This window comes from Peromyscus maniculatus, chromosome 2 (genome assembly GCF_049852395.1).
Source record: "Peromyscus maniculatus bairdii isolate BWxNUB_F1_BW_parent chromosome 2, HU_Pman_BW_mat_3.1, whole genome shotgun sequence".
In the NCBI taxonomy this organism is placed as follows: Eukaryota; Metazoa; Chordata; class Mammalia; order Rodentia; family Cricetidae; genus Peromyscus; species Peromyscus maniculatus.
Window position 1 is genome coordinate 163,472,555 of NC_134853.1, and position 25,869 is coordinate 163,498,423.

The window sequence follows — 25,869 nt, forward strand, 5'->3', positions numbered from 1 at the left end:
GTATGTGCATCACGTTCATGCAGTGCCTGGAAAGGTCATAACAGGTGTCTGGTCCCTTGGAACTGGAGTTACAGAGGGTTGTGAGTCACCACATGGTTATTGGGAACCTAACTTAGGTCTCTGAAAAGAACAAGTGCTTTTGACTTCTCAGCTGTTTATCCAGCCACCTTCTGTTGACATTTCTACTTTTTTTTCAGAACATAATAGGTGGCCCTGGAAACATACATACAAATGACACTATACAGATGTAGCAGGGTATATTGAGGAATATTTATATATGTACATATACATATATGCATGCAATACCATTTAATGAAAAAGGAGATCATGCTTTTGAACATCAATGAGAAATATACAGCAGGGTTTTTAAGGCAGAAATGTTTAATTATATTAAAATCTCAAAAGAAAATTTATATAATTGGTGAAGGTCATTCACAATTATGTTTTATGGAATTCAGCATCCATTCACAATATTGAATCATGGGATCATTAAGTATGTTTATTTGGTATCATCTTGTAGAACTGAAGAAGCCTGGACAGCTCTCCAAGGGTCCTGGTAGCAAATGTCTGTTAAGTATGCTGCACAGCTTGGAGCTGTAGCTACAGGAGAATGAGTCTGTTCCTGTGTCTCCACCAGGTAATAGAAACAGTGACAGCAGAAGTCCAGAGTAATGAGTGGAGGAAGCTGGGCAGGTCTCCAGAGCCTTTGCCTGGCTGGTTCGAGTTACTGTGTGGAGACCCAGCACTGGAGAGAATAAATATGTAGAAGACACAGCAGAGCAGGGAACAGCTGACATGGGAGCTGCCTGAGAAAAGCTGACTCTGGGTTGGGTCTTTTGTGTCTCCTGACACTTCTGTTCTACTCACAGGAGGGAGAAGCTTCAAGTGCTCTGAGGAATGTGCACCACGATTTCTGGGATGGATGGGCTGAAAGAGAGGATGGAGAGTGCTCAGCAGAGGCTGTGTGTGAAAAGCAAAGAACAAAGCGCCTTCCTAGATATTCATGGGTGTGGCATTTGAAGGTGGTCAAGACCTTTGACTTGGGTTCAATCAGGATGAACACCAAGTATATTTGTTGTAGTGGGACCAGGAGAGAAGAGGTTCCCTGCAGCTGTGCTGTATGAAAATGCAGATTTGGAGTAGACGCCAGCCCACCATCCAGGGAGCAGCATGTAATGGCACACAGAGATGAAGGGTAAGTCTCTACTGCTGAAGATGTACTTCAGACACGGGGCCTAGAGGAACCAAGCTGTATCTAACCTGAAGACTTCCTCCAAAGAGATTAGCTTTTATGGTACCAGAAGGTTCCATGCAAGATTGTGAAGGAGGGAAGGAAGCAACCAACAGTTATATGCAGCTATGATGACTACAAACCACAGCAATGACTACCATGGCATGAGAACCAGAAGGCTACAGCAGTGGCACAAATATCTTGGTGGTAATCGGCATCCCTCTTAGTGGCTTAAGACTGGCTCAACAGGGGCTGGAGAGATGGCTCAGAGGTTAAGAGCACTGACTGCTGCTCTTCCAGAGGTCCTGAGTTCAATTCCCAGCAACCACATGGTGGCTCACAACCATCTGAAATGAGATCTGGTGCCCTCTTCTGGCCTGCAGTCATACATGCTGTATACATAATAAATATATAAATCTTAAAAAAAAGACTGGCTCAACAAGAAGGAAATGGTCTTCCCCACAGAAGAGCCTCCCAAGTGGTTACCTATTAGCTCCTCAGCTAGTAGTAAGAGTTCATAACCATCTTCTCATCTCTATTTTGGGATTTTATCTGACTGGAACTAATACAGATATTATGTATATTGTAACAACTGCTATGAGATCATATGTACAGTTGCCCTGAAGTACCTGGAAAATAAACTTTCCTTGATGTTATTTGTCAAAAAAAAAAAAAAAGAAAATGCAGATTTGGGGATGGTCCCTGTACACTTCCAGGAAGGTCTTGAAGATTTTCCAGATGGATTGTGTCAAAGAGTTGCATACAGGGTGGAGCCTTTCCACACTGACTTGTTTCATACCTTGCCTTGACCAGATGAGAAATCTTCTCAAGCTCTTTCTAACACTACTCCATGAGAACATCTTCAGTCTTATAAATACACTAACAGACACAGAGGAGAAGATAGTCACCAAGTTCATTTCTCAGTTCTCCAAACTCAACTGTCTCTAGCATCTCTACATGGTTGGCACCTAATTTCTCAGTGGCTACATGATTCAGTTGCTCAGGTAAGGAAGAAGGGAGAGCTCCTTCTGCTATCACAGCAAACATTTCTGTTTTCCCATATAGACTAGAGGGCATTTGATGACTGGCAGCCACTGTAGATATCACAATAATGATTGAGTCTTATCATGATGGGGATTGGCTGCAGACTAGAATGGTATGACTTGACTGAGGAGGCTGTACTGGGTTCTCACTGCTATCCCATGGTCACACTGGCCCTGGATATGTGTTCTACTCTACTCTAGGTCAACCCCATCACTATGTGCCAAACTAACCCCTTGGGCTCTCCTTTAGTTATCTGAAGACCCCGTTGGAGTCCCCGTCCATCTCTCTCTGCAAGTTCTCAGAGTCTTTTGTCCAGTTTCTGAGCCTCCATCATCATCAGATCATTTCATCTGATCTGAGTACTGTGCCTCTCAGAGTTTTCCTAGAGAGTGTTGCAGACATTCTGCACAGCCTGGAATCAGAACATTGTAGGATGAAGGACTCTCAGCTCAGTGCTCTCTTCCCTGCCCTGAGCCAGTGCTATCAGCTCATCAGGGTCAATTTCTATGACAATGATGTCTCCATGGTGTCCTAAAGGTCCTGGTGCCCTCTTCTGGTCTGCAGGCATGCTCATGGGCAGAACATTATATACATAATAAATAAATCTTTAAAGAAAATAAATCTCAGGCCATTAAGAGCCCATCTGAGGGGCTGGAGAGATGGCTCAGTGGTTAAGATCATTGGCTGCTCTTCCAGAGGATCCAGGTTCAATTTCCAGCACCCACATGGCAGTGCATATCTATATAACTCTACTTCCAAGGGATCTGACCCCCTTACAAGACAAATGTGTACATAAAGTGAAAAAGAAAAACAAACAAGAAAGCCATTCTTGAAGAGGGCTTCCAGGTGTGTGGGACTGCTCCTGGGGCATGCAGCAATGACTAAAGGAGCCTTTACCTCTTCCCACTGGCATGGGAAGAAAGTCCAATCTGTATCTCAGGGTGAAGGATGCTAAGTGAGCTTTTGTGGCTGTCTCTCTGAGGAAGTGGGAATTCTCTTTTGTTTTGTTTGTTTGTTTGTGTTTTTTGTGGAGGATTATTTTATTTTTATTTGTTGGTTTGTTTGCTCATTTATTTATTTATTTTTGAGAGATAGGGCCTTTGTACACATCTTGGCCATTCTGGAACTCATATAGACAGGGTGGCCTTGAACACCTAAAGATCTACCTACTGTGCCTGCTGCATGCTGGGATTAAAGGTGTGCAGTGCCAGGCCTGGTAGAAAAGCTTCTGCCTAGCACACCAGAAGCAATTGATGCTGTCCTCAGCACCATGGAATCAGAATCTTCAATCACCATGTCCTCAGCATCAAAATGTCCTGTAGCTGGGCTCCAGCCATTCTACTTCAGACAACAACTACATGCTCCTGCCAAATATCTGGGTAAACTATTAATTCCACAAAAATTCAGATCTACACAGTGTGACTGCATCTTAGAAGGCAAAAGAAAACAAAAGCTAAATCATTATTGAGAGCTACAGAGTTTTCAGTGGTTGTGAACATTGATTACTCTTCCAAAGGATTCTCATTCGATTCATGGAATTCACGTGGCTGCTCACAACTGTGTGCAACTCCAGCTCCAGAGGCCTGAGATGAAAAAAGTCTACTCATAAAACAAAATAAAAATTAAGATTTTTTAAAAAGTAAATCATTATCATGAGTAAAAATTGCTATTTTCTTTTTTTTTTTAGTTAAGAGATTTTCTATTCATTTTACATACCAACCACAGATTCCTTGTCCTCCCTCCTCCCACCCCTCAGCCTTTCCCCCCCAACTCATCCCCCATCCCCACATCCTCCAAGGCAAGGTCTCCAGTGAGGAGTTAGAGGAGCCTGGTACATTCAGTTGAGGCAGGTCCAAGCCTTCCTCCATGAACCAAGGCTGCACAAAGTGTCCCACTATAGGCACTAGGCTTCAAAAAGCCTGCTCATACACTAGGGACAGATCCTGATCTCACTACCTGGGGGGGCCCTAAACAGTTCAAGCTAAACAACTGTCTAGCTTATCCAGAGGGCCTAGTCCAGTACCATGGGGGCTCCTCAGCTATTGGTCCATAGTTCATGTGTTTCTACTAGTTTGGCTAGTTGTCTCTGTACTTTTTCCAAACATGGTCTTGAATTCATTTGCTCATAGAATCTCTCCTCTCTCTCATCAACTGGACTCCTGGAGCTCTGCCTGGAACCCAGCCTTGGATCTCTGCATCTGCTTCCCCCAGTCAATGGATGAGGGTTCTATGATGACAGTTAGTCAGCCATCCGATCAGCAGAGTAAGTCAGCTCAGGAACCCTCTGACAATTGCCAGTAGTCTATGGTGGAGTCCCCTCAACTGAAGAATGGATAAAGAAAATGTGGTACATATACACAATGGAGTACTACTTAGCAGAGAAAAACAATGACATCATGAGGTTTGCAGGCAAATGGATAGAACTAGAAAATACCATCCTGAGTGAAGTAACCCAGACACAGAAGGACAAACATGGTATGTACTCACTCATAAGTGGATACTAGATGTAAAGCAAAGGATAACCAGACTGCAACCCACAGCTCCAGGGAGGCTAGCTAGTAAGGAGGACCCTAGGAAGGATGCATGGATCACCCAGAGATGGAGAAATGGATAAGATCTACTATATGAGCAAACTGGGCCTGGGGGTGGGATAATGGAGAGCAGGGGACTGGGGAATGAGAGCTTAGGGGAGCAGGAGGTTCAAGCTGGAACAGGAAGAGAGTGGGAGAACAAGGAAAGAGATACCATGATGAATGAAGACCCCATGGGAATAGGGAGAAGCACAGTGCTAAGGAGGTTCCCAGGAATCCACAAAGGTGTTTTCTTATTTTTTAAGATTCATTTTAGTTTTAAATTATGTACATATGTGTGTATCTGAATGTAAAGGTATGCACATGAATTTAGGTGCCAGCAGAGGCCAGAAGAAGATGTAAGATTCCCATGGAGATGGAGTTACAGGTAATTGTGAGTCCTCAAAGTGAGTGACTGGAATGGAACTTGGGTCCTTCATAAGAGCAATTAGTGCCCTTAAGTGTGTTATGATCGATCTCTCCATCTCCAGAGTTTTCTTCTTAAAAATATGATATCATCAAATAGAAAATTCTTGAAAGATGTAGTGATAACAAGTTCACCTGTTTTTTTCCAGGTCTCTCTGTCCTTGAATTGTTGTGCCCAGATTGTGACTCCCTGAGAGACCACCAAACACGAGCATGCTGGAATGCAAAAGCCAGGTTTAATTCTGCATATCCAAAAGCAATACAATCCTAGGCAGGGACTTCGTCCAATACATCCAACGAGTGGAGGCTGGAGGAAGTGCCCACCTGTCTACAAGCTCAGCTTTTAAAGGGAAAAGTCACAAGGTTACATCATTTAGGGGTGCTAGTACGGGTACAATTCTGATTGGCTCGCTTCTAGGGACTTCTAGAAATTACTTCTTTTTTTTTAGTTAAATAATTTATTTATTTATTTTTGTTTTTTGAGACAGGGTTTCTCTGTGTAGCTTTGTGCCTTTTCCTGGAACTCACTTGGTAGCCCAGGCTGGCCTCGAACTCACAGAGATCCGCCTGCCTCTGCCTCCAGAGTGCTGGGATTAAAGGCGTTTGCCACCACCGTCACCACCCGGCTAGAAATTACTTCTAAGGGAGTGGTTGCCCGCCATCATTTCTCATTGGCTGCTCTCAGGTGGGGGCATTTCTGTGATCAGTTACCCTGGAAACCAGGGAGAGGACATTCCATAGTCTGGCGGGCATTACCTCGTGACTATCTTGTGACTCTGTACTTTTACGCTTCCTGGTTTCTGGAATCTGAACTGACTGGTTTCAGTAACTAATGGCCTATTCCCAAAAGGAGAAATCTTAGGCCTTAGTTTTTGGGTGAAAGCATTTCTAAGATGGCTCATTTTGGTTTCACAGAATAAGATAAATTAGAGCTCAATGGTGGTGGCAGCGGTGGCTCCGGCCCATGCCTTTAGTCCCAGCACCCAAGAGGCAGAGACAGGGAGATCTCTGTGAGTTCAAGGCCAGCCTGGTGTACAGAGTGAGATCCAGGACAGGTACCAAAACTACACAGAGAAACCCTGTCTTGAAAAAAAAACCAAAACAACAACAAAAAAGATACATTGGTGCTTGGTTGTGGTGGCCAATGCCCGTAACACCAGGATTTGGAAGCTAAAGGCAGCTGGAATTCCAGGTCAGCTTCAGCTGCATAAGGATTTAAAAGACAGCCTGAATACATGAGACCTTACCTCATAAAGCAAAGAAAACAAAAATTTAGGACTGTTTGTAGCTCCCTCCTTAGACTCCCTGCCTAGCGTTCAAGAAGCCCTAGGTCTGATTTGCAAAACACTGTGTAAGCTAGTTGTGGTGCTCAAATCCCAGCACTCAGGCCCCCAAGCAGGAGAATCAGAAGTTCAAGGTCCTCCTTGGCTGCACAGTGAGTTTGAGATCAGCCTAGGAAACATCAGACAGATGCTCAAATCAGGAAAAGGGGAGCTCTGGAGAGAAGGCTGAGTAAGTAAGAGCATTGGCTGCTCTTGCAGAGTACCCAGATTCAGCACCACCCCCTCATGGTGGCTCACAAACATCTGTAATTCCCCTCAGTTCCAGAGCTATCTGACACCGTGTTCTGGGCTCTTCTGGCACTGCACACATGTGATGCTCAGTCATACATGGAGGCGAATACCTACACACATACGATGAAACTAAATCTTTAAAAAAGAAAAAATGAAGGATTTTTTAATACAGATTTAACACAACCATGATGCTTTATAGAAAGAAGTGCTGGCTTTCTCTGGAAAGCAGAGTCCATGCAAACCTCCCATATTCCCCTTTGTGCTCAGTTTCAAATTCATGGCCTCTTTTTTCATTAACTGCCGTTACATGCATGTATGTAAATGTGCACACACATTTATTCTGAAGTATAACCTGCTCCTTCAGCATACTTCTCATATGTATGTTTTCAGGGCTGACCATTTGATAGTGAATAACCAATGGGTGTGTCCTTTCCTTAGAAAGACTAATTCTCCAATTTCAATATCCCTTAGTGCTATGTGTAGGTTTGAGGCCTTCCAGTTTTTCTTTTGGCTACTTTGGTATGTCTATTGATCTTGCTCAGCTCATCTTTAGGCAGTCATGTTTGGGAGACTGCAATGGTGTAACTTCCAACATTTATAGGAGACACAGCCTCACAGTTAACTTCTGATCCTTTGATTCTCACAATCTTTGCACCCATTTTCTGCAATTCTTCCCGAGCCTTAGGGTGCCGAAGTGAATTTTGGATGTATCCATAGTTTCTCAACTAAGGAATGCTGCATTTTAAATAATTAGAAATATGTTTTAAAAGGCTGTCTAGCGCCCACAACATGTGCTTATGTTTCTTATTGGGGTCTGTCAGTGCTAATGTAACAGAATTATTTTAAATGTCAAATAATATATCAAGAGCCCTTGTAATGAGATTGTGCCTAAAGTGTCCCGATCCTGGAAGTCACCACATTTCTGTGGGAGCCCATTTTCAGTTCCTGGTGGCTTTACCCAGCAGGTCTGCATAGAGACGATGATTAGACCAGGGGCCTGAGTGCAGGTGTCAGAGATGGTCTGCACTTGGCGGTGCTGGGGGGAGGTTTTTGGCTCCACCCATTGGCATTTCTACAAATATCCTAAGGCAGAGACAGGGCCCATTGGGATGGGTCCAGGTCCTCTGAAGGATATCTTGTATTTTCTGTTTATCTCTACACTCTAAATCCTTCTATCTAATATTTCCTGCTGCTCTCACTCAAGAAAACTCTGGGGAAGTCTGGGGTTGGTGAGTGGCCACCCCACACATTTCTGAGTTTGGCTTCTGTTAAAATATATGTTTGGAAGTGTCTTCCACAATCAGTTACGGTTTATGGAAGTCAGCATATAACCACCGTGGCGTTTAGCACAGGACTTTGGGCCTTTTCTTTTAAACTTATCTTATTCTATTTATTGTTGTGTGTGTCTGAGTGCTGGGTGACCGGGGTGGAGTGGTTGAGGATCTCACCTGCCATGGCATGGAGGCTCTGCGTTGACAAAATCATGGAGTTCCTGACTGGATGTGAAGATACTCTCTGTATTGAGTCCCAGCTCCTACTGTTGTTCATTGGTTAGGTGAGGTAAATTACATTTTGTGGTTTAGGCTAGACTCAATCTGAAGACAGTCTTCTTCAGCTTCCTTAAATCAGTGACAAGCTTGTTCCACCCTCTGCCCAGCATATACATACATACACACATGTATGTGTGTGTGTGTGTGTGTGGGTGGGTGTGTGTTGGTGGGGGGTTCCAAGCTGGGTTTCTCCAAGTAGTTTTGGTGCCTTTCCTGGAAATCACTCTGTAGTCCAGGCTGGCCTCGAACTCAGAGATCTGCCTGCCTCTGCTTCCCGAATGCTGGGATCAAAGGGGTGAGCCACCACTGCCCTGCCACCATATATATTTTTACATTTATTTATTTATTTATTTATTTATTTATTTATTTAATTTATTTATTTATTTATTTAGTATGCATTTATTTCTATTTTGGGGGAGGCGTGGGGCATACATGTTGCGGTGGAGGAACAACCAGGGCAGTCTTTATTTCTCTCAATCATGGGGTTTCCTGTAACTGAACTTAGGTAGTTAGGCTAATGCCAAGCTCCATTGTCAAATGTTCCCTTTTGCTAGCTGCCCAGCCCCCTTGTTTTTTTTTTTTGTTTTTTTTTTTTTTTTTTTTTAGGTTTTTCGAGACAGGGTTTCTCTGTGTAGCTTTGCGCCTCTCCTGGAACTCACTTGGTAGCCCAGGCTGGCCTCGAACTCACAGAGATCCACCTGGCTCTGCCTCCCAAGTGCTGGGATTAAAGGCGTGCGCCACCACCGCCCGGCGTCCAGCCCCCTTGTTAAAAATTTTTTTTTTTTTTTTGTTTTTGTTTTTTTAATTTTGAGACAGAGTGTCACTGTGAAGCTCTGGATTGTCTGGAATTCCCTCTGTGGATCTGGCTGACCTCAAGACACAGGAATCCTTCTACTTCTGCCTTCTGAGTGTTGGGATTAAAGGTGTGGCCCACTACACCCTACTCCCCACCCAGTCTCCATTTCCTCTTCCCCAAGCAGGTTGCAGCCAGATCCTTTATCTAAATCCCTTACCCCCTGGGGAACTAAGGGCAGCTTCTCCCTCAAAGCCTTTCTTGTTCCTTTTGGTTTGTTTTTACTTAAGTTTAGAAAAAAATCATTTCCATTAGCCCAGGCTATGCTAAAGCTTGCTGTGTAGCTGAAGATGACTTTGAACTGTTCCTTCTCTAGCCTCCACCCCAGTCTTCTCAGAGCTGCCACAGTAGATGACTGAAAGAGAAACCAGTTCTGCCTTGAACTCCAGAACATACTCACAGTCATGACAATAAGAATTTCAGCTTTTTTCTTACTTTTTGTCTCTTATCAGGCACAGATAAACCATGGCATGACTCATACACAGAACAATATGGGGAACATAGAAACAAAATTCAGCCAGCTATAGGAAAGGTGAGGCAGGAGAATTGTAGAGAGTCCAAAACAGGAATATCTAGAAACTAAGAGTCCATCACAGCAGTACATTATAAGCCAAGTGCAATAATAAGCAAATAAATGAATGACTTTTAAAAAGTAAATGAACTTAGCGTTGTGAAGTGAATTCATTCATGGACTCCTAATATTCATGCTAGGCTCAGAATTCTCCTTGTTTCTTCCTTCCCCCATGGAGCACAATGTGTATTGAGGAGGAAGTTCCTATAAGATAACATGGGTGGAGCAAAATCATCCAATCAGATGGCAGCTTTGGTTGGTGGGGCCGCTGCTAAGGGGTGAGAGGAGAAAGTTTTGTGAAAGTGCCCTTGGAGTCAGAGAAGACACTCCTCAGAGCTCTGGAGCCTGTCATTCATGTCCAGGCCAGGTAAGTCCTTTACCTCCATCAGGACACTCCAACTTGTTGAGAGACATTTTAGACACAAGACAGTGCAGGGCACACAGAAATCACTCTCTTCACTAGGACAGAAGACATTGGGCTTCGAAATCCAGGTCTGCTCTTTTCTCCAATGGCCTCTGTTCCTTTGGTTTAATTTTGGGTGTTGAGACAGGGCCTCACAGTGCTGCACAGACTCTCCTAGGCCTGGCTAGGTAGCTGCACTGGGTTGGGAATCAAGATCCTTTTGCCTCAGCCTCCTGTGCGCTGGAATGACCTGCATGCTCCACTATTTTCTGATTCTTATCAACTACTTACCTTGTGTTGGTTAATTTTGAGACAAGGCCTCATTCTTTAAACCATGAACCTTTGAATCCCTGGCAGGTCCTCTGCTTCAGCCCCCAACATCTGGCATTCATGTTGGGAGGTTCTCAGTGCCTTGATATAAGCTTTGCTTAGTGCACATTGAAAATTTGTTTCTTTGCTTTTTGAAATAGTCTGGTTCTCTAGTCCTCTTTAGACTCAAACCTGCAGGAATTCACTGGCCTGATCCTCCTGAGTGTGGAGATCAAAACTAACTGTATTATAAAATCCCTCTAGTGTTTGGTGACAGGATAACAATATAGAATATATTGACCTAGAGATTAATGTAACACAGGATGACCTTGAACTATCTTCGGGCCTCCACTTCCCAATTATGCAATAATATGTGCTTATAGCTGGTAGCTGTGGCACATACCTTTAATCCCAGCACATGGGATGCAGAGGCAGATGGATTTCTGAGAGGTCAAGGTTAGCCTGGTCTCAGAGGTAATTCCAGGACAGCCAGGCCTATACAAAGAAAGCCTGTCTTGAAAACACTAGAACAAAGAACAAAATAGGTGTTCATTTTAGAACTTTTATTTGGGTCAGAATCTCATTAGGTCATCAACTCTCTGTAATTCAGTCTGACTTTGAAAGAGCAGTCTTCTTTGTACCTCACAAGAGGTGGAATGGAGGTCACAGACCTGTTACTTCATATCTAGCTCATAAAATCAACAAATACTTTCTAAAATTGAGATAAATTCCTTCAGGAAGCAGGCTGGGATTTTTTGTTTGTGTGTTAGTCTTGATTTAGTTAAGCTCTTTGTTTGATTTTTGAGACAGAGTTTCTCTGTGTTGCGCTGGCTGTCCTTGAACTCATTCTGTAGAACTCAGAACATTCTGTCTGGCCTTGAACTCACAGGGATTTACCTCCGGTTTGGCTACTGGGTGCTGGGATTAAAGGTGTGTACCACCCCCACCCAAAGATTTAGTTGGTTTTAATGTGATAACTGATAGACTGTAATTTACATTTTAGGTTGTTCAGTTCTTAGAGGGTTTTCAAGACAAGGTTTCACCGGCCCAGGCTGGTCTTGTACTCCGGATAGCTCTGTCTGGGTTTCTCTGCTGTGCTGGTCTCAGTTATGGTCTCACTGTTATTGAATGCATTTGTAATCCCAGGAATTAAACTTCACAGGTGGCAGTTTTGTGATTTCATTGAACAGAAATTGTCTTGTGTTTGGAGACAGGGTTCTCTGTGAAACCCTGGCTGTCCTAGAACTCACTCTGTGACCCAGGCTGCTCTGCCTCTCAAGTCCTTGGATTAAAGGCATATGCCATCACCATCCAGCTAATTGAAATCATTTTTGACAGTGTCTTAAAAAAAGCCTGGGGATGGATTTTTCAGAGGGCCTACAAGACACCGTGGTGTTTTTGGACAGTGTTAATTGGATGCAGTTGCTTCTGCCTGGTCAGTTGGACAAGTTCACTCCTCAGACTGACATCAACAGAAGCCAAGTAGGCTGCTTGCACAATGCTGTGATCCTAGCACTGGAGATGTGAGTGATAACCATTGCTGTTCTAGGATAGCCTGGGGTCCATGGAGTGACTTGGTCTCTATACAAGTTAGAAATGATTAAGTTGAATGCAGCTCAGTGGTAAAGCACTTGTCTACCACAAAGCCAGGGCCTGGATCAAACCCCAGTACCAAACAACCTCAGGCAAAAACAAAGGAACTCATCAATCCATGTCATTCTTGTGTATTTGGGTTGTTTTTGAAGCCTCTAATACTGGCCTAACCTCAAACTTAAAGTATGGACTAGATGGATGGAATCCTCCTACATCTGTCTCTACAGTAATGAAATTTCAGTTTCTTACCAACCAGACTGACATCATGCAGTTTTGAAAAGCAATGTTTGATTCAGAACATGCTGAGCAATAAGGTCACATCAGATTGGCTAGTGTACAATTTTAGGATCGTAGTGTGAGTTGAGTCCAGCCTGGATTACATAGCCAGCTCTGGGCTACACAGTGAGACCCTGTCTCAACAAAAAACAGATGAGTTGCTAGAAGGACAAGATACTCCACTAGCCCCTAAAACATACCCAGGAAACTCTAGACTCCAAAGTTGTCTGACATAGCTAGGTTCCCTAAACCAGGCTCTGAATCTTTGAAAATTAAAAGCAATGATTCCATTTCACAGATTCTTCTCAGTCTTTGCCAGGCAGGATCAATTTGTTGAAAGCCCAATATGGGTAGGTTGTACATATAATACTTCCATTGTCTCTGAAAAGGGGTTAGTATCCTTTCTGCCATAAGAAACAGAGCTTAGATTTTTCCTTCCCGGTTTCCCCCTTCCAAAGCGGTATGGGACTCAGAGTAGCAAACTGGATGGGACATTGGTGAATGTGAATGATTGTGAGAGGCTCCACATGCTGCCAGGCTAGCAGCATTTGCCTCTGAGACTGCCAAAGAGTGCTGTAGTGAGTAGACCCAAGTCTCCATCAAGGCCAGAGTGGTGACAGATGCTGACTGTGAGGGGGAGAAATCTTCATAAGACAGACTGAAGATAAATTTTCTCCTAAATTCTTCCCCAGGATCATCTCCCTTAACATCCATCAGAATGAGCCTCCAGGCCCCACCCCCACCCCCACTCCTGCACCTGGCAGTGCGAAGCTTAGTGAGCAATGAGACCTTGGACATCTCTGCTCTGCAGGACCAGCCAATGGAGTTCTTTCCCATTCTGCTGAAGGAGGCGGACACTCAGAGAAAAACAGAGATGGTTAAGGCCCTGGTGGCAGACTGGCCCTACCCTTGCCTTTCTGTTGGGTTGCTGATGAATAAACCTGACTTGGAGATCTACCGGGCTATGTTGGTTGGAGTAGGCACAAGGCTGAAAAGAGAGTCTCCCCCCGGGTAAGCAATAACCATATAATGCCAAATTCTACACACTGGCGTATATGGAAGGAACGTCTGGAATCAGGGAGTATGGGGTCAAAGGTGGATCAGAGACTTTGGCTGGTATCCTGGAGGGCTGCAGGGGCTTTGACAGCTCTAGAGTCCTTGTAGCAAATAGCAATTAAGTATGAGATAGCTCTTGGTGCAGATGTAGCCACAGGAGAATGACCCTGTACCTCTGTCACCACCAGGTAATAAAAATAGGTTTATTCTGGGCAGCGGTGGCACATGCCTTTAATCCCAGCACTCAGGGAGTGCTGATCTCTGAGTTCGAGGATAACCTGGTCTACAGAGCAAGATACAGGACAGGCACCAAAATTACACAGAGAAACCCTGTCTCAGGAAAAAAAAAAGGCCAGGCGATGGTGCAAGCCTTTATTTAATCCCAGCACTCAGGAGGCAGAGCCAGGCGGATCTCTGAATTCGAGGCCAGCCTGGGCTACAGAGTGAGTTCCAGGACAGGCTCCAAAGCTACAAAGAGAAATCCTGTCTCAAAAAACAAAACAAAACAAAACAAACAACAACAAAAACAGTACTAGATGACAGAAGTCCAGAACAACTGAATGCAGGGAAACAGGACAGGTCTCCAATATACATCTCAGGCAAAAAGCTCATGCTTGAAAAGCTTGAGGTTCTGTATTGGAGACCCAGCACTGAAAAGCAGGAATATGAAGAAAACAGAGATAAGCAGAGGAAAACTCCATCAGAGATGGAGAAAAAGTTTTGGGTCTCAACTTACCTTCTGACACTTCTCTTTTATCTACAGAGAGCAGAAGCTTCAAGTGCTTGACTTGAGGTATGTGCACCATGATTTCGGGGGTGTGTGGTCTGGAAGAGATGGTGGAAACCACTCAACAGAAACTTTGCCTGAGAAGCTATTAGTGGAGGACCTTCTTCCTCAACGCACACTGAGGAGGCAGCATGTGAAGGTTGTCACTGATCTTCACCTACCTGCGGATGAATATGAAAAGCAGTTGTTGGAATGGGAAAAGGATATAAAGAATTTCCTGAAATTGTGCTGTGTGAGGCTGAGGATTGGTACAGAGGAAGGCAGCACTGTCAGGAATGTCTTCCAAATTTTACAGCTGCACTTCATCAAGGAGTTGGAACTGAATACAGTGGGTGAGCTCTCCACACTGGCCAGTTTTGTACCTTTCATCAGGAAGATGAGAAATCTTCACAAAATCCAGCTATTACGTGTCTTCCAAGACCACACCCACGCTCCTGCAACTGGCGGTACCACTGACAGAGACGAGAAGTACGTCCGCAAGATCATTTCTCAGTTCTCCAAACTCAACCGTCTCAAGCATGTCACCATAGATGATGTCTATTTCCTCAATGACCACATGAAACTGTTGCTTAGGTAAGAAAGGATGGAGAGCAGGTCCTGCTACCAGAGCAAACCTTTCTTTTATACATTAGGAATAGTGGGCACCTGGTATCTGCAGACCTCTGTGCATTTCACAATGAACATGTAAGGATGAGCTTACTCCATGGTAACTGATTCAAGGGCCCACATGACTCATAAAGCTGAGCGATGAAGTGGGGTCGTTTGTATGGACAGAGCTGCCAGGGTAGAAGACCAGCATTGGGGGTTAGATCTAGGGAGGGTGGGTTGCGGTTTCCTCCATAGCAACCCTATCTGATCTAATGTGGAGGAACAGGAAAAGAAGAGGGCACTGCATAGGGAGGACTCAGATCTGCACAATTTCCCAGGTGAACTCTGTGTTTTGATTGGGGAGAATACATCCCAGTCTGGTTCCCAAACAGTGTAAGGCTCTATTGAGAGCAGGAGTGGCCTAAGTGGACAGGACATGGAAAAGCTGGGGCGAGAGTCAGAGGGAGGGCTGAAGAGTGAACGGGTGCAGACACTGTGACGGGGAGTCAATGATTCTTCAGAAGGCAACCTGACATGGCCATATGGATCCTGTCTTTCTCCTTCCTGTGCATGCTCTAGCCTAATAGTCTCCATAGCAACTCTGGGTCTCTGCTTGTCATTGAAGAATAGGAAAGGTAGCTGTGGAATGAGCCAGTCTGCACCATGAAGATGACTCCCTAGGGCAAGAGTGGTGTGATTTGAGTAAGAAGACTAATGGGTTGTACTGTGTGCTCATGGCCATCCCGTGGTCACACTGACCCTGGCTATGTGGTCCCCTCTAGCTCTAGGACAACCCACCACTGTGTTTCAAAATAACCCCTTGGTCTCTCCCTAGGTGCCTGAAGACCCCATTGGAGTCCTTGTCCATCTCTTTCTGCAATTTCTCACAGTCGGACTTGGAGTCGTTTGCCCAGTGGGGTCACTGCCAGCTTAAACATCTGTGCCTGAGAGGTGTCAATTTAAGTGATTTGAATTTCATGCCTCTCAAAGTCTTCTTACAGAGTGTTGCAGACACTCTGCTGATCCTGGAATTAGAAGATTGTAGGATGAAGGACCCTGACCTCAGGGTCCTTCTCCCTGTCCTGAGCCAATGCTCCCTGCTGACCAGCATCAATCTTTATGACAATGAAATTTCCACCAATGCCCTGAAAGACCTTCTGTACCACACTGCCAACCTAAGCCAGCTGAACGAGGAGCTGTACCCTGCTCCTAAAGAGGTCTATGATCACTCTGGTTATGTCAAGGTAGTGGAATTTTCCCAATGTTGTGCTGAGCTGAAGAGCACACATGTCAATGTAAGGCAGCTCCGATCAGTCTGCTTCGGTAGCAATCCCTGTTTGGACTGTTGTGAGCGTTATTTCTACAAACTAGAGACAAAACTTTGTGATTGCTCATCGTAAATTCCTTCTGGATAATAAGAAATGAAGGCACAGGGATAGGCCTCTCATCCAGAGGACCCTAGAACACATGGTTTTGGACACTGCTCAGTGTGGTGGAAATGAAATTGCATGCAGTGGGGACACAACATGGGGGCTGACATTGATGAGCACAGTGAGGTTAAGTGTCTTGTGGAGTCAGAAAAAGTGTTCTACATTTCAAACTGTAGCTCCTGTCAGGACTGGCACTTTTTCTTTTCTTTTTCTTGAGACAGAGTTTCTCTGTGAAACAGTCCTGGCTGTCCTGGAACTCACTCTGTAGACCAGGCTAGCCTCAAACTCACAAAGATTGGCCTGACTCTGCCTCCCAAGTGTTGCTATTAGTGGTGTGTACCACCACCACCTGGTAGGACTGGCTCTTTAGGGCCTTCCTCCTACATACAAAATAATTGTCAGAAGCTGAGAACCTGATGTTCTGTCTGTGGTGTGCTGCTTTGCTTCTCCATTAATCTGGTCCTGGATCATGTTCAGGGCAGTTCTTTGACTGTACACAGGAATGGAAAGATACTGTCTTGTCTCAGTTCTTGTTGGCTAAGATTTCTCAACATCCAAGTGACCTGAAGCTAATCTGACATTGTCTTCCCACTTGTGCATTGCAGTGGGTTATATGTAATGTTTTCAAAGCAGCAATGTTTGCAAAGCCAAGGGTTAAGGAAGGGTGTTTTGGGGAATGGGCAGCAGATGGCGATCCAGGGTACTGGGATGCACTGTGGGGACATCAAAGATGTCTGAAGCAGAACAAAAGACAACAAACAACAACAGAATGGGGATGAGCATAGTTCTTTTCCATTCTCTTTCTGTCTTTTCAGTGTAGCCTTAAACTCCTCATCCTCTTCCCTCCTCTTACAGATTAATGGGGTTTCTAACAGAAAGCACCAAACCCAGCTTGTTGGCCACCTGACTGTGGGGCACTATACTTCAGGGCTCCCCATTCTGGCTGGCCACCTGCACATTAACACCTCCAGTAGACAGACAAAGATCCTGTTATTATACAGCACTCGGAGTCCCTGGCAAGTGGAGCCAAGGCGACCCATGGTGGGTGAGAGACAGAGATGCCAGGCAGACAGTGCTCAGTGAAGAGTTTTACTTCGTGGGGGAAGAGATGGGAGAGGGAAAGAGAAAAAGATAGGGCGGGAGAGAGCTCAAGCTGGAGAGGTGCCTCCCTCTGACTAGGGAGAGAAGGGAGAAGGTGGAGTTTTCTCTTAAAAGTAGGCTTGAAGTCAGAACATGCACAGGGCAGGTCTTCCAGGGGCAGGCCAGAATGCCAACACAGGTCCCTGTCCTGTCCTAAAGGGTTGCCAGTCCCTAGGATCTGCATAGTAAATGTCCAGTGTCGAATTGTCTTTATTTTGTTAATGAGTCTCTGAGCCTAATTGTGTTTCCTTGTGTCTGTATAATCAGGTAGCAATAAAGATGTTTGTGTTTGGGCATGGATCTCTGCATCCGGTTCCCTCAGTCACTGGATGGGATTTTTAGCACAATTTGGGTGTTTGGCCATCCTATCACCAGAGTGGGTCAGTTCGGGCTGTCTCTCCATCATTGCCAGTAGTCTATTGTGGGGGTATCTTTGTGGATTTCTGTGGACCTCTATAGCACTTTGCTTCCTCCTATTCTCATGTGGTCTTCATTTACCATGGTCTCTCATTTCTTGTTCTCCCTCTCTGTTCTTGATCTAGCTGGGATCTCCTGCTCCCCTAAGCTCTCTTTCCCTCCACCCTCGCCCTTCATTACCCCCACTCATGTCCAGGGTGTTCATGTAGATCTCATCCATTTCTCTGTCATTGGGTGATCCCTGTGTCTTTCTTGGGGTCCTGTCTTTTTAGGTAGCCTCCAGGTCCCAGGTGGAACTCCAGGAGTCCAATTGGTGAGAAAGAGGCGGGTTTATATGAGCGAGAATTGTTGAGACCAAGGTTGGATAAAGCACAAGAACAAATAGCCAAAGGAATGGAAACACATGAACTATGAACCAATAGCTGAGGAGTCCCCAACTGGATCAGGTCCTCTGAATAAGTGAGACAGTTGATTAGCTTTATCTGTTTGGGAGGCATCTAGGCAGTGGTACCAGGTCCTGGGCTCATTGCATGAGTTAGCTGTTTGAAAACTGGGGCTTATATAGGGACACTTGGCTCAGCCTGGGAGGAGAGGACTGGACCTGCCTGAACTGAATCTACCAAGTTGAACTCAATCTTCAGGCGAGTCTTTGCCCTGGAAGAGATGGAAATAGGGAGTAGGCTGGGGGGAAGGCGGCAGGGGCGGGGGAGGAGAACAAGGAACACGTGGCTGATATGTAGAATTAAATTATAAAATAAAAAAAAAGAAGTTTGTGTCACAACTTTTGTTTTTTCTTCATTGGTAGGTTAGTTAAAATGTGGGTAGTCAAGATTGCTCAATGGGAGCTGGGCGGTGGTAGCTCATGCCTTTAATCCCAGCACTTGGGAGGCAGAGGCAGGAGGATCTCTGTGAGTTCGAGGCCAGCCTGTACTACTAAGTGAGTTCCAGGAAAGGTGCAAAGCTACACAGAGAAACCCTGTCTCAAAAAACAAAAACAAAAAAAAAAAAAACAAAAAAAAAAAAAAAAGATTGCTCAATGGGTAAAGGGTACGTGGGGCCAACCTTGACAATCTGAGTTTGATTCAGGACACCCATTTAATAGAAGGGGAGGGCTGATTCCCAACATGGACCTCTGACCTTCACAAGCAGGTAATGGCAAGTATGTTCTGTCATGTATAAGCACACAAAATGAACATACTTAATGATCCCATGATTCAATATTGTGAATGGATGCTGAATTCAATCAAATGTAACTGTGAAGGTCCTTCACCAATTATATATATTTATATTCTTTTTAGATTCTAATATAATTACACCTTTCTTCCTTTAAAACTTTGCCATATATCCCTCATTGCTATTCAAAAGCATGACCTTTTTCATGAATTGGTATTACATGCATTTATGTACATATATATTATATAAATTTTCCTTAATATATCCTACCATGGGGCTGGAGAGATGCCCCAGTGGTTAAGGGCACTGACTACTCTTCCAAAGGTCCTGAGCTCAATTCCCAGCAACCACATGGTGGCTCACAGCCATCTGTAATGAGATCTGGTGCCCTCTTCTGGCCAGCAGGCATACATACAGACAGAACACTGTATACATTATATATATATATCCTGCCATATCTGTATAGTGTCACTTGAATGTTACGTTTTCAGGACTGCCTATTACATTCTGAACAAAAGTAGAAATGTCAACAGAAGAGGGCTGGATAGACAGCTGAGAAGTCAACAGCACTTGTTCCTTTCTGGGACCTAGATTAGGGTCCAAGTAACCATGTGGTGGCTCACAACCCTCTGTAACTCCAGTTCCAAGGGACCAGACACCTGTTAAGAACGAACTTTACAGGCACTGCATGATTTTGGTGTGAACACATACAAAATAAAACTCATATTTAAAATATGTAGATAGAAGAAGCCTAGAGTGTTGGGGACTGAGTTTAGTTTCCAGAAGCCAAGTTAGGTGAGTTCACAAATATTTGTATCTCCAGCTCCAGGGTATCTATATATTCTGGCCTCCTTGGGCACCTGTACTCAGGTGCTATACCCAGCCATAGACAAACCCATCCCAGTATTTAAATTTTAATTGAAAAATTAAATCTGGGGAAACCTGAACATCCTATACTGCCGGCATAGCGGTCTCAGACAGGATCCAATGGATACCTGCTAGAAAGTACTACACATGATTTACAACACAAAAGCCCGCAGAGACCTAACATCACAGACAGGCATGCACTCTGCTATTGACATATTTTGACATTGCCCAAGTAGTTTTATATTCTACCTATGAAAGTCTGCTCCCCCAGCCCAGCATGTTCTCAGGAAGTCCAGTGTGTCAGGGTACACCAAGTAGCACAGTTCAGCTTAAGAAAGAAGGCACTCCAAGAAGAAATTTTAAGGTCTATGTGGCAGCAGAAAAGTCCAGATTCTCTGATGGACTGAACCCAGAACAGCCATACAAAGGCATATTTATTAATTGTTACACAAAGTATTTCCTTATACCAAGGACCCTAGTCTAATCTGCATGTCTTACTAAAGGAGAGCATCACATGCCCCCATGACTCTAGTCCTTTATTATGTATCATTTGCAATACATAATAAAATAAGAGCTTCAGGTGTGCCCCATATGCCTTGTGACCAAAGTCATGGGATGGCTGCAATGCCCCTTCAGCAAAACAGAAACTGTTTTCCTCAAGGATTCTTCAGGGTCAGTGTACTTCTAGAAAACAGTTGTTCATTCTAATCCAGATACAGTAACTCTGATAAATTCCTAAAACACCAGTAGATCTCATGTGCATCAAGTATAACCTTAGGCCTTCGGGGTTGGTGGTGGGGGTGGTAATTCACTGGCAGAGAGACAAAGACACTAACTAGGGTCTTCATGCCAAACTCTAACCTGGCCCCATCTTTATGTGCTACCGAGGTCTTCAGGATAATAGAGTGACTCAAGTAGGAACATGGCCATGAGGACATACCCTTCAGAGGGAATCATGTCCTCCTCCACCCTGTTTCATGTCTTCCAGGTCCAGCATGGGCTGAAACCCCTGGATCTGAGACACTGAGCCTCTTCCTCAGCTGATTGTAGCTTCTGAATCGTGCTCTCCAGTCTGAAAGATAAAATAAGTTATTACTATCTGTGAAACATGGTTTTGTGTAGGCTGGTCAGGTCTTTCCCCTTCCAAATTGCGATACTGTGGCCACGCATCAGCAACCTGCAGTCAATGCTTGTGGGGTAGGAAATGGATGAGCTTCTGCCTTCACCCCATCTCTAATTCCTTCCATCTCTGGATGACACATTTGATGCCATCAGTCCCAGCCTGTGTAGGACATCTGGAGGAGGATCTGGGTGGGGATTCTGGAATCTGGTCTGGATTGAAAGCCACTTTTAGGAAAGGGTGTGTGGAGTCCAATGATTCTTAGACATTTTGACACAAATGAGTCATGGTGGCAAATACCTGCAATTCCTGCCTTTGGGAGGGCAAAAACAGGAGGATCCTAAAGTTCAAGGTCACCTTCAGATACATTGTGCATTGAGTGCTAGCCAGGGAAACTTCAATAGCCTCTCTTATAACAAAAGTATACACACAAAATCAAGCAGGCAAGGAACCAAAAATAAATTTCAGAGAAGGTGATGGAGAATCTCAGAATCCTAGAGGCTAGGGCCACTGCTTAAACTCCCAGAGATCTGTCACCCCATGCAGTCTCCATGGAGTCTACTCACAGGCAATCCACAGGGAACATACAGCTTAAGGAAACACACCCATCCATATCCATCCCTGCTTTTCTCAGCCAATGCAAAGGTTTCAAACTTTGGTTGTGAGCCTGGTTTGGTGATACACTAAGATGTTTAGGATGGAGTATCTCTTGTTGGAAGGCAGCATGGCTCAGTGTGTGGGTTAAAGACTAGTTCTGGATACATGTCTATTCCCTGCTCATAAAGACAAAACAACAACAATAAAACTATTTTAGGCTCATGCCTGTAACTGAAATCTAAGTAGGCTGATGCAGGAAGGCAGGTTCCCATGTATTTGCCTGTCTACTCCAAGAATCCCAGTGTAGCCTCCACTAGAAAATGAAATGTAGTCTCAAACAACATGAATGCGTGGATGAATATACAAATGAATTGCTGAAGGAATTCTGAAAAGGCCTGGGGTATGCTTCAGTGTGAAAGTACTTACCTTTACTGTGCATGCATCATCATAGAAAATAGGGGATTTAAACCTTTTGTAAATGAGGGAATGGAGAGATGGCTCTTCAGCTAAGAGGACTGGACGCTCTTCCAAATGACAGGTGTTCAATTTCTAGGACTCAAGTGTTAGCTCAAATTTCTCTGCCTTTCCGGGTGTGGGAGGGCAGCACCCTCTTTTGGCCTCCACAAGCACCAGGCATGCAAATGGTTGACCAAACCCTAGCAGTACATAAAAGGAATCTACCTTAGAAACATTAAAGTACAGTTGGACCTTTAATCACAAAATTGTCCCAGTCTTCTGTATATAAATAAAATACCTCTTAGAAATCATCTTTATTTAATTTTAGTAAAAACATATTCATTTATTTATTTATTAAATTTATGTGTGGATAGGCTCATTTATCCCACTTTTTTGTTTTTGATTTTTTGTTTTTTGAGACAGGGTTTCTCTGTGTAGCTTTGCGCATTTCCTGGAACTCACTCTCTAGCCCAGGCAGGCCTCAAACTCACAGAGATCCACCTGCCTCTGCCTCCTGAGTGCTGGGATTAAAGGCATACACCAGCACTGTCGAGCAATAGTAAAGTGGGGGGGGGGGAGAAAAGAAAGCTGGTAACCTACAGGAGCTTGAAAGCACTGGAGGTGCCAGGAATTGAACCTGGGGCCTCATGAATGCTAAGCATGAACTCTACCACTGACCTACACCTCCAACTTATCCCACTTTTCAAATGATTGGTTTTTTTTTAATTTTTAATTATGTGTTTGTTGTTGTCTGTGTTTTGAAAAGTTCACAGGGAAGAAGGTGACACAAAGGTCCAAGAAGTTGGGTCACTCTGGATCTGGAGGTTGAGATGGTTGTGTGCTACCTGATATTGATGGTGAGAATTAAACTGAGGTCCTCTGAAAGAGCAGTCTGTGCTCTGAACATCTGAGCCATCTATCCAGCCAAAAAACTATTTATGAAGACAGGATCTCACTGTGTAGAAATGACTGGCCTAGAAGTTACTATGTAGACAAGGCTGGCCTTGAACACACAGAGATCAGCCTACTTCACTCTCTAGAGCACTGAAGTGAAAAGGGTGGACACCATGCTTAGCTTATTGTTTGTTTTGATGTTTTTGTTTGTTTTCCCAGAAGAATTGGGAATACCATTTCTGTCTTCTGTTGGAATAAGTGTGAGCCACCATCCCCTCCTAAATCCCAATCTGTTTTTGAAACAGGGTCTGACCATGTGGCTTTTGGTGTTCTGAAACTTTTTATGGAGTCAAGGAGCCTGCCTCTGTCTCCCAGATGCCAGGATTAAAGGTGTGTGGGTGTATGCTCTAAGAAGCAAAGTTTGCCTCAAAATCAGAGGGCAGAGCCAAACACTAGATTAACTATAGAGGCCAGGCAGTTGTAGCATACATCTTTAATCTCAGCACTTGGGAGGAGAAAGCAGGGAGATCAGGAGTTCAAGGCCACCCTGGGATACAGGAGGTTGAATCTGTCTAAAGGAGAAACAGAGCCAAGCAGTAGTGGTTTCTCCCACCTGTAATCCCAGCACTAGCGAGGGGGAGACAGGAATATGAGGGGGGAGGAGACAGGATCTCAGAGCCATTCAGTGTGAGGACTCCAGAGACAGGAGCTCAGCATTTTCAACGGAGGTTTGGTGAGGTAGCTGACTGCTCTGCTTCTCTGATCTTTCAGCATTGACCCAGATATCTGGCTCCAGGTTTTGATTATAAGACCAATTAGGATTTGTGCTACATGTGGGGCCATGTCTGGTTCAGCTCTCAATCTTGACTTGCTTTTCTGCAGCACCTCTTCCAACAGAAAGTCATGGGCCCTGCCTTGCTCTGTGAGAGAGGTTGTTGTATAGCCCAGGCTGGATTCAATCTTGCTGGATAGTCCAAGATGACCTTGAATCTCTGAGCCTCAGGCCCCAAACTCAGTTCTGGAGTGACCAGCATATCTCTGTGTGTCTTGATCATGCAATGCTGGAGAGAGAACCAGGGTTTTGTGAATGGAGGAAGAGGGCAGAGACAACCTTCCTCTATAGTTTTCTCAGCCATTCCTTCCCTGAACCGGTAGGCAACTGCTCGGCTTTTTAACACCAACATGATTCCTTGGGGGTGGGAACCAATAACAGACATCACATACACTCTGGATTTCTCATCAATGACTCAATACCACTTGATGATACAGCTGTTTTCTAGCCTCATCTGGGCAACAATTTCAACAAGGGCATTACTGGTACAGGTATGGAAAGAAAGAATGAAGTGAGGGATGGAGGAGGGAAGAAAGGAAGGGAAAAAAGAAAGAAAGAAAAAGAATAAAGGAAAGGAAGTTTGAGTGTTGGGGTAGTAACTCTGGGAATGGATCCTTACCTTTACCAAGTAGAATCTTATTCTCTCTACTTTATAGAGATCAAATAACCTGAACACACTCTGTTACATAATCTCTAATGAGGCAGGAGGATTACTGAGAATTACAGGTCAGCTCAGGTAACATTATGAGTTCCAGATAGACTTTAGCTACAGTGTGAGATCTTATCTGATAAAAAAAAATGTAGTAGTAATGTAAGAAAGACAATGAATGCCAGAGTTGAAAGTTTGTCTAGAAGGATCATGGATGGTCCAGGGACCTTGACCATAACCTCTGCTTTCATACTTTCCCACATGGAGATTTATTTCACTCAAGCTACAGATGCAAAATTCCAAATAGAATTATAAGGTGGAAGCTCCATCATCCAACCAGGTGGCAACATGTGGCTTAGAGGTGGGGCTTCAAAGGAAATGAATGGGGGTGCTATAAGGCTCAGAATGGCCAGACAAGATATTCTGAGCTTTGGGCTGGTATGACTGCCTGGAGCTGCTAGGTTTGGAAGACCTAGCAGAGGGTGTGAGAACTTACACCGCACATTGCCCCATGTCAACTCTGTACCCAGAACTATGTGAACAGTTTCTAGCTGCCTCTGATTCCTCATGGGTCAGAGACTGTTCGAGCACAGGTAGTGGCTGTAGTATATTTGAAATGAGTGATCGTGATTATGACCACAGTGTAACACTGTGCTATGGAGGTGGGGCTCATCATGCCAAAGGTTGGCACACCCAGGGATGGTTCTAAGTGTCTCCTGGTTGTTCCTTATGGGTTTCCTGCTGACATATCTATCTAGTGGTCTTGTTTTCTGCTTGACAGTACAGAGAAAACTGTAGAGCTAGAGGCAGAAACAGTCACAGTTCTACCTAGAAGGACAAGACATGAGTTGTTCACTTTCTATCAGGGAACATCCTGGTCTTGACCTTCATGGTCTTGAGCTCAGAATGATCTTGGGCCTAACTAGCCTCTGCTACCTTGAAGTTATAGCCATCTCTCTATCACTATAAAACTTACTGAGATGAGCTCCTTTGTCTCTCTCTAGGGCTTAGAGAGTCACTTAGAAACACTCAATGCTATCAGATTCAGATATGAGTTATCTGTCTCAGTGCCTGAGTGTCCATCAGCTTAAACACATACTGTTCAGCTATGATTTCACATTTTCATGTCTGGGGAGACCCTAATGCTGGATGTATTCTTTTCCGCACCTTCTATGGCATTATAATTTCCCATAGGTTTCAATAAAATAGTTTTGCCTGAAAGCATGGTTGTATCCTTTACATACACTGAGTGAGTTCATTGACAATCTATTCCTTTTACAGATAGATACTATCTATTTAGCCCTGACTGACCATCCTGAAACTCATTATGTAGACAAGGCCAGCCTTGAACACATGGACATCTGCCTGCTGTGCCTGCTGAGTGCTGGGAATGACAGTATCCAGTGGACATGCCTGGCAGAAGAGCTCCTACCTAGCACATCTGTATCCCTGGATGTTGTCCT

General features: G+C 44.4%; 1 protein-coding gene and 1 non-coding gene across 2 annotated transcripts; one reads left to right on the top strand and one right to left on the bottom strand.

Annotated features, from left to right (window-relative positions):
• Window positions 1-13,118: 13,118 nt before the first annotated feature.
• On the top strand, window positions 13,119-16,748 carry LOC143271771 (preferentially expressed antigen in melanoma-like protein 7). The gene is made up of 3 exons (XM_076563637.1): window positions 13,119-13,411; window positions 14,220-14,816; window positions 15,667-16,748. Exons 1-3 carry the CDS (start codon window positions 13,119-13,121, stop codon window positions 16,229-16,231), a joined length of 1,455 nt encoding a protein of 484 aa, XP_076419752.1. The 3' UTR covers window positions 16,232-16,748.
• A 5,899-nt stretch (window positions 16,749-22,647) lies between these two features.
• Window positions 22,648-22,719, bottom strand: Trnaa-agc (transfer RNA alanine (anticodon AGC)). The gene has a single exon. It is a non-coding gene; the product is annotated as a tRNA-Ala (tRNA).
• Window positions 22,720-25,869: the final 3,150 nt, after the last annotated feature.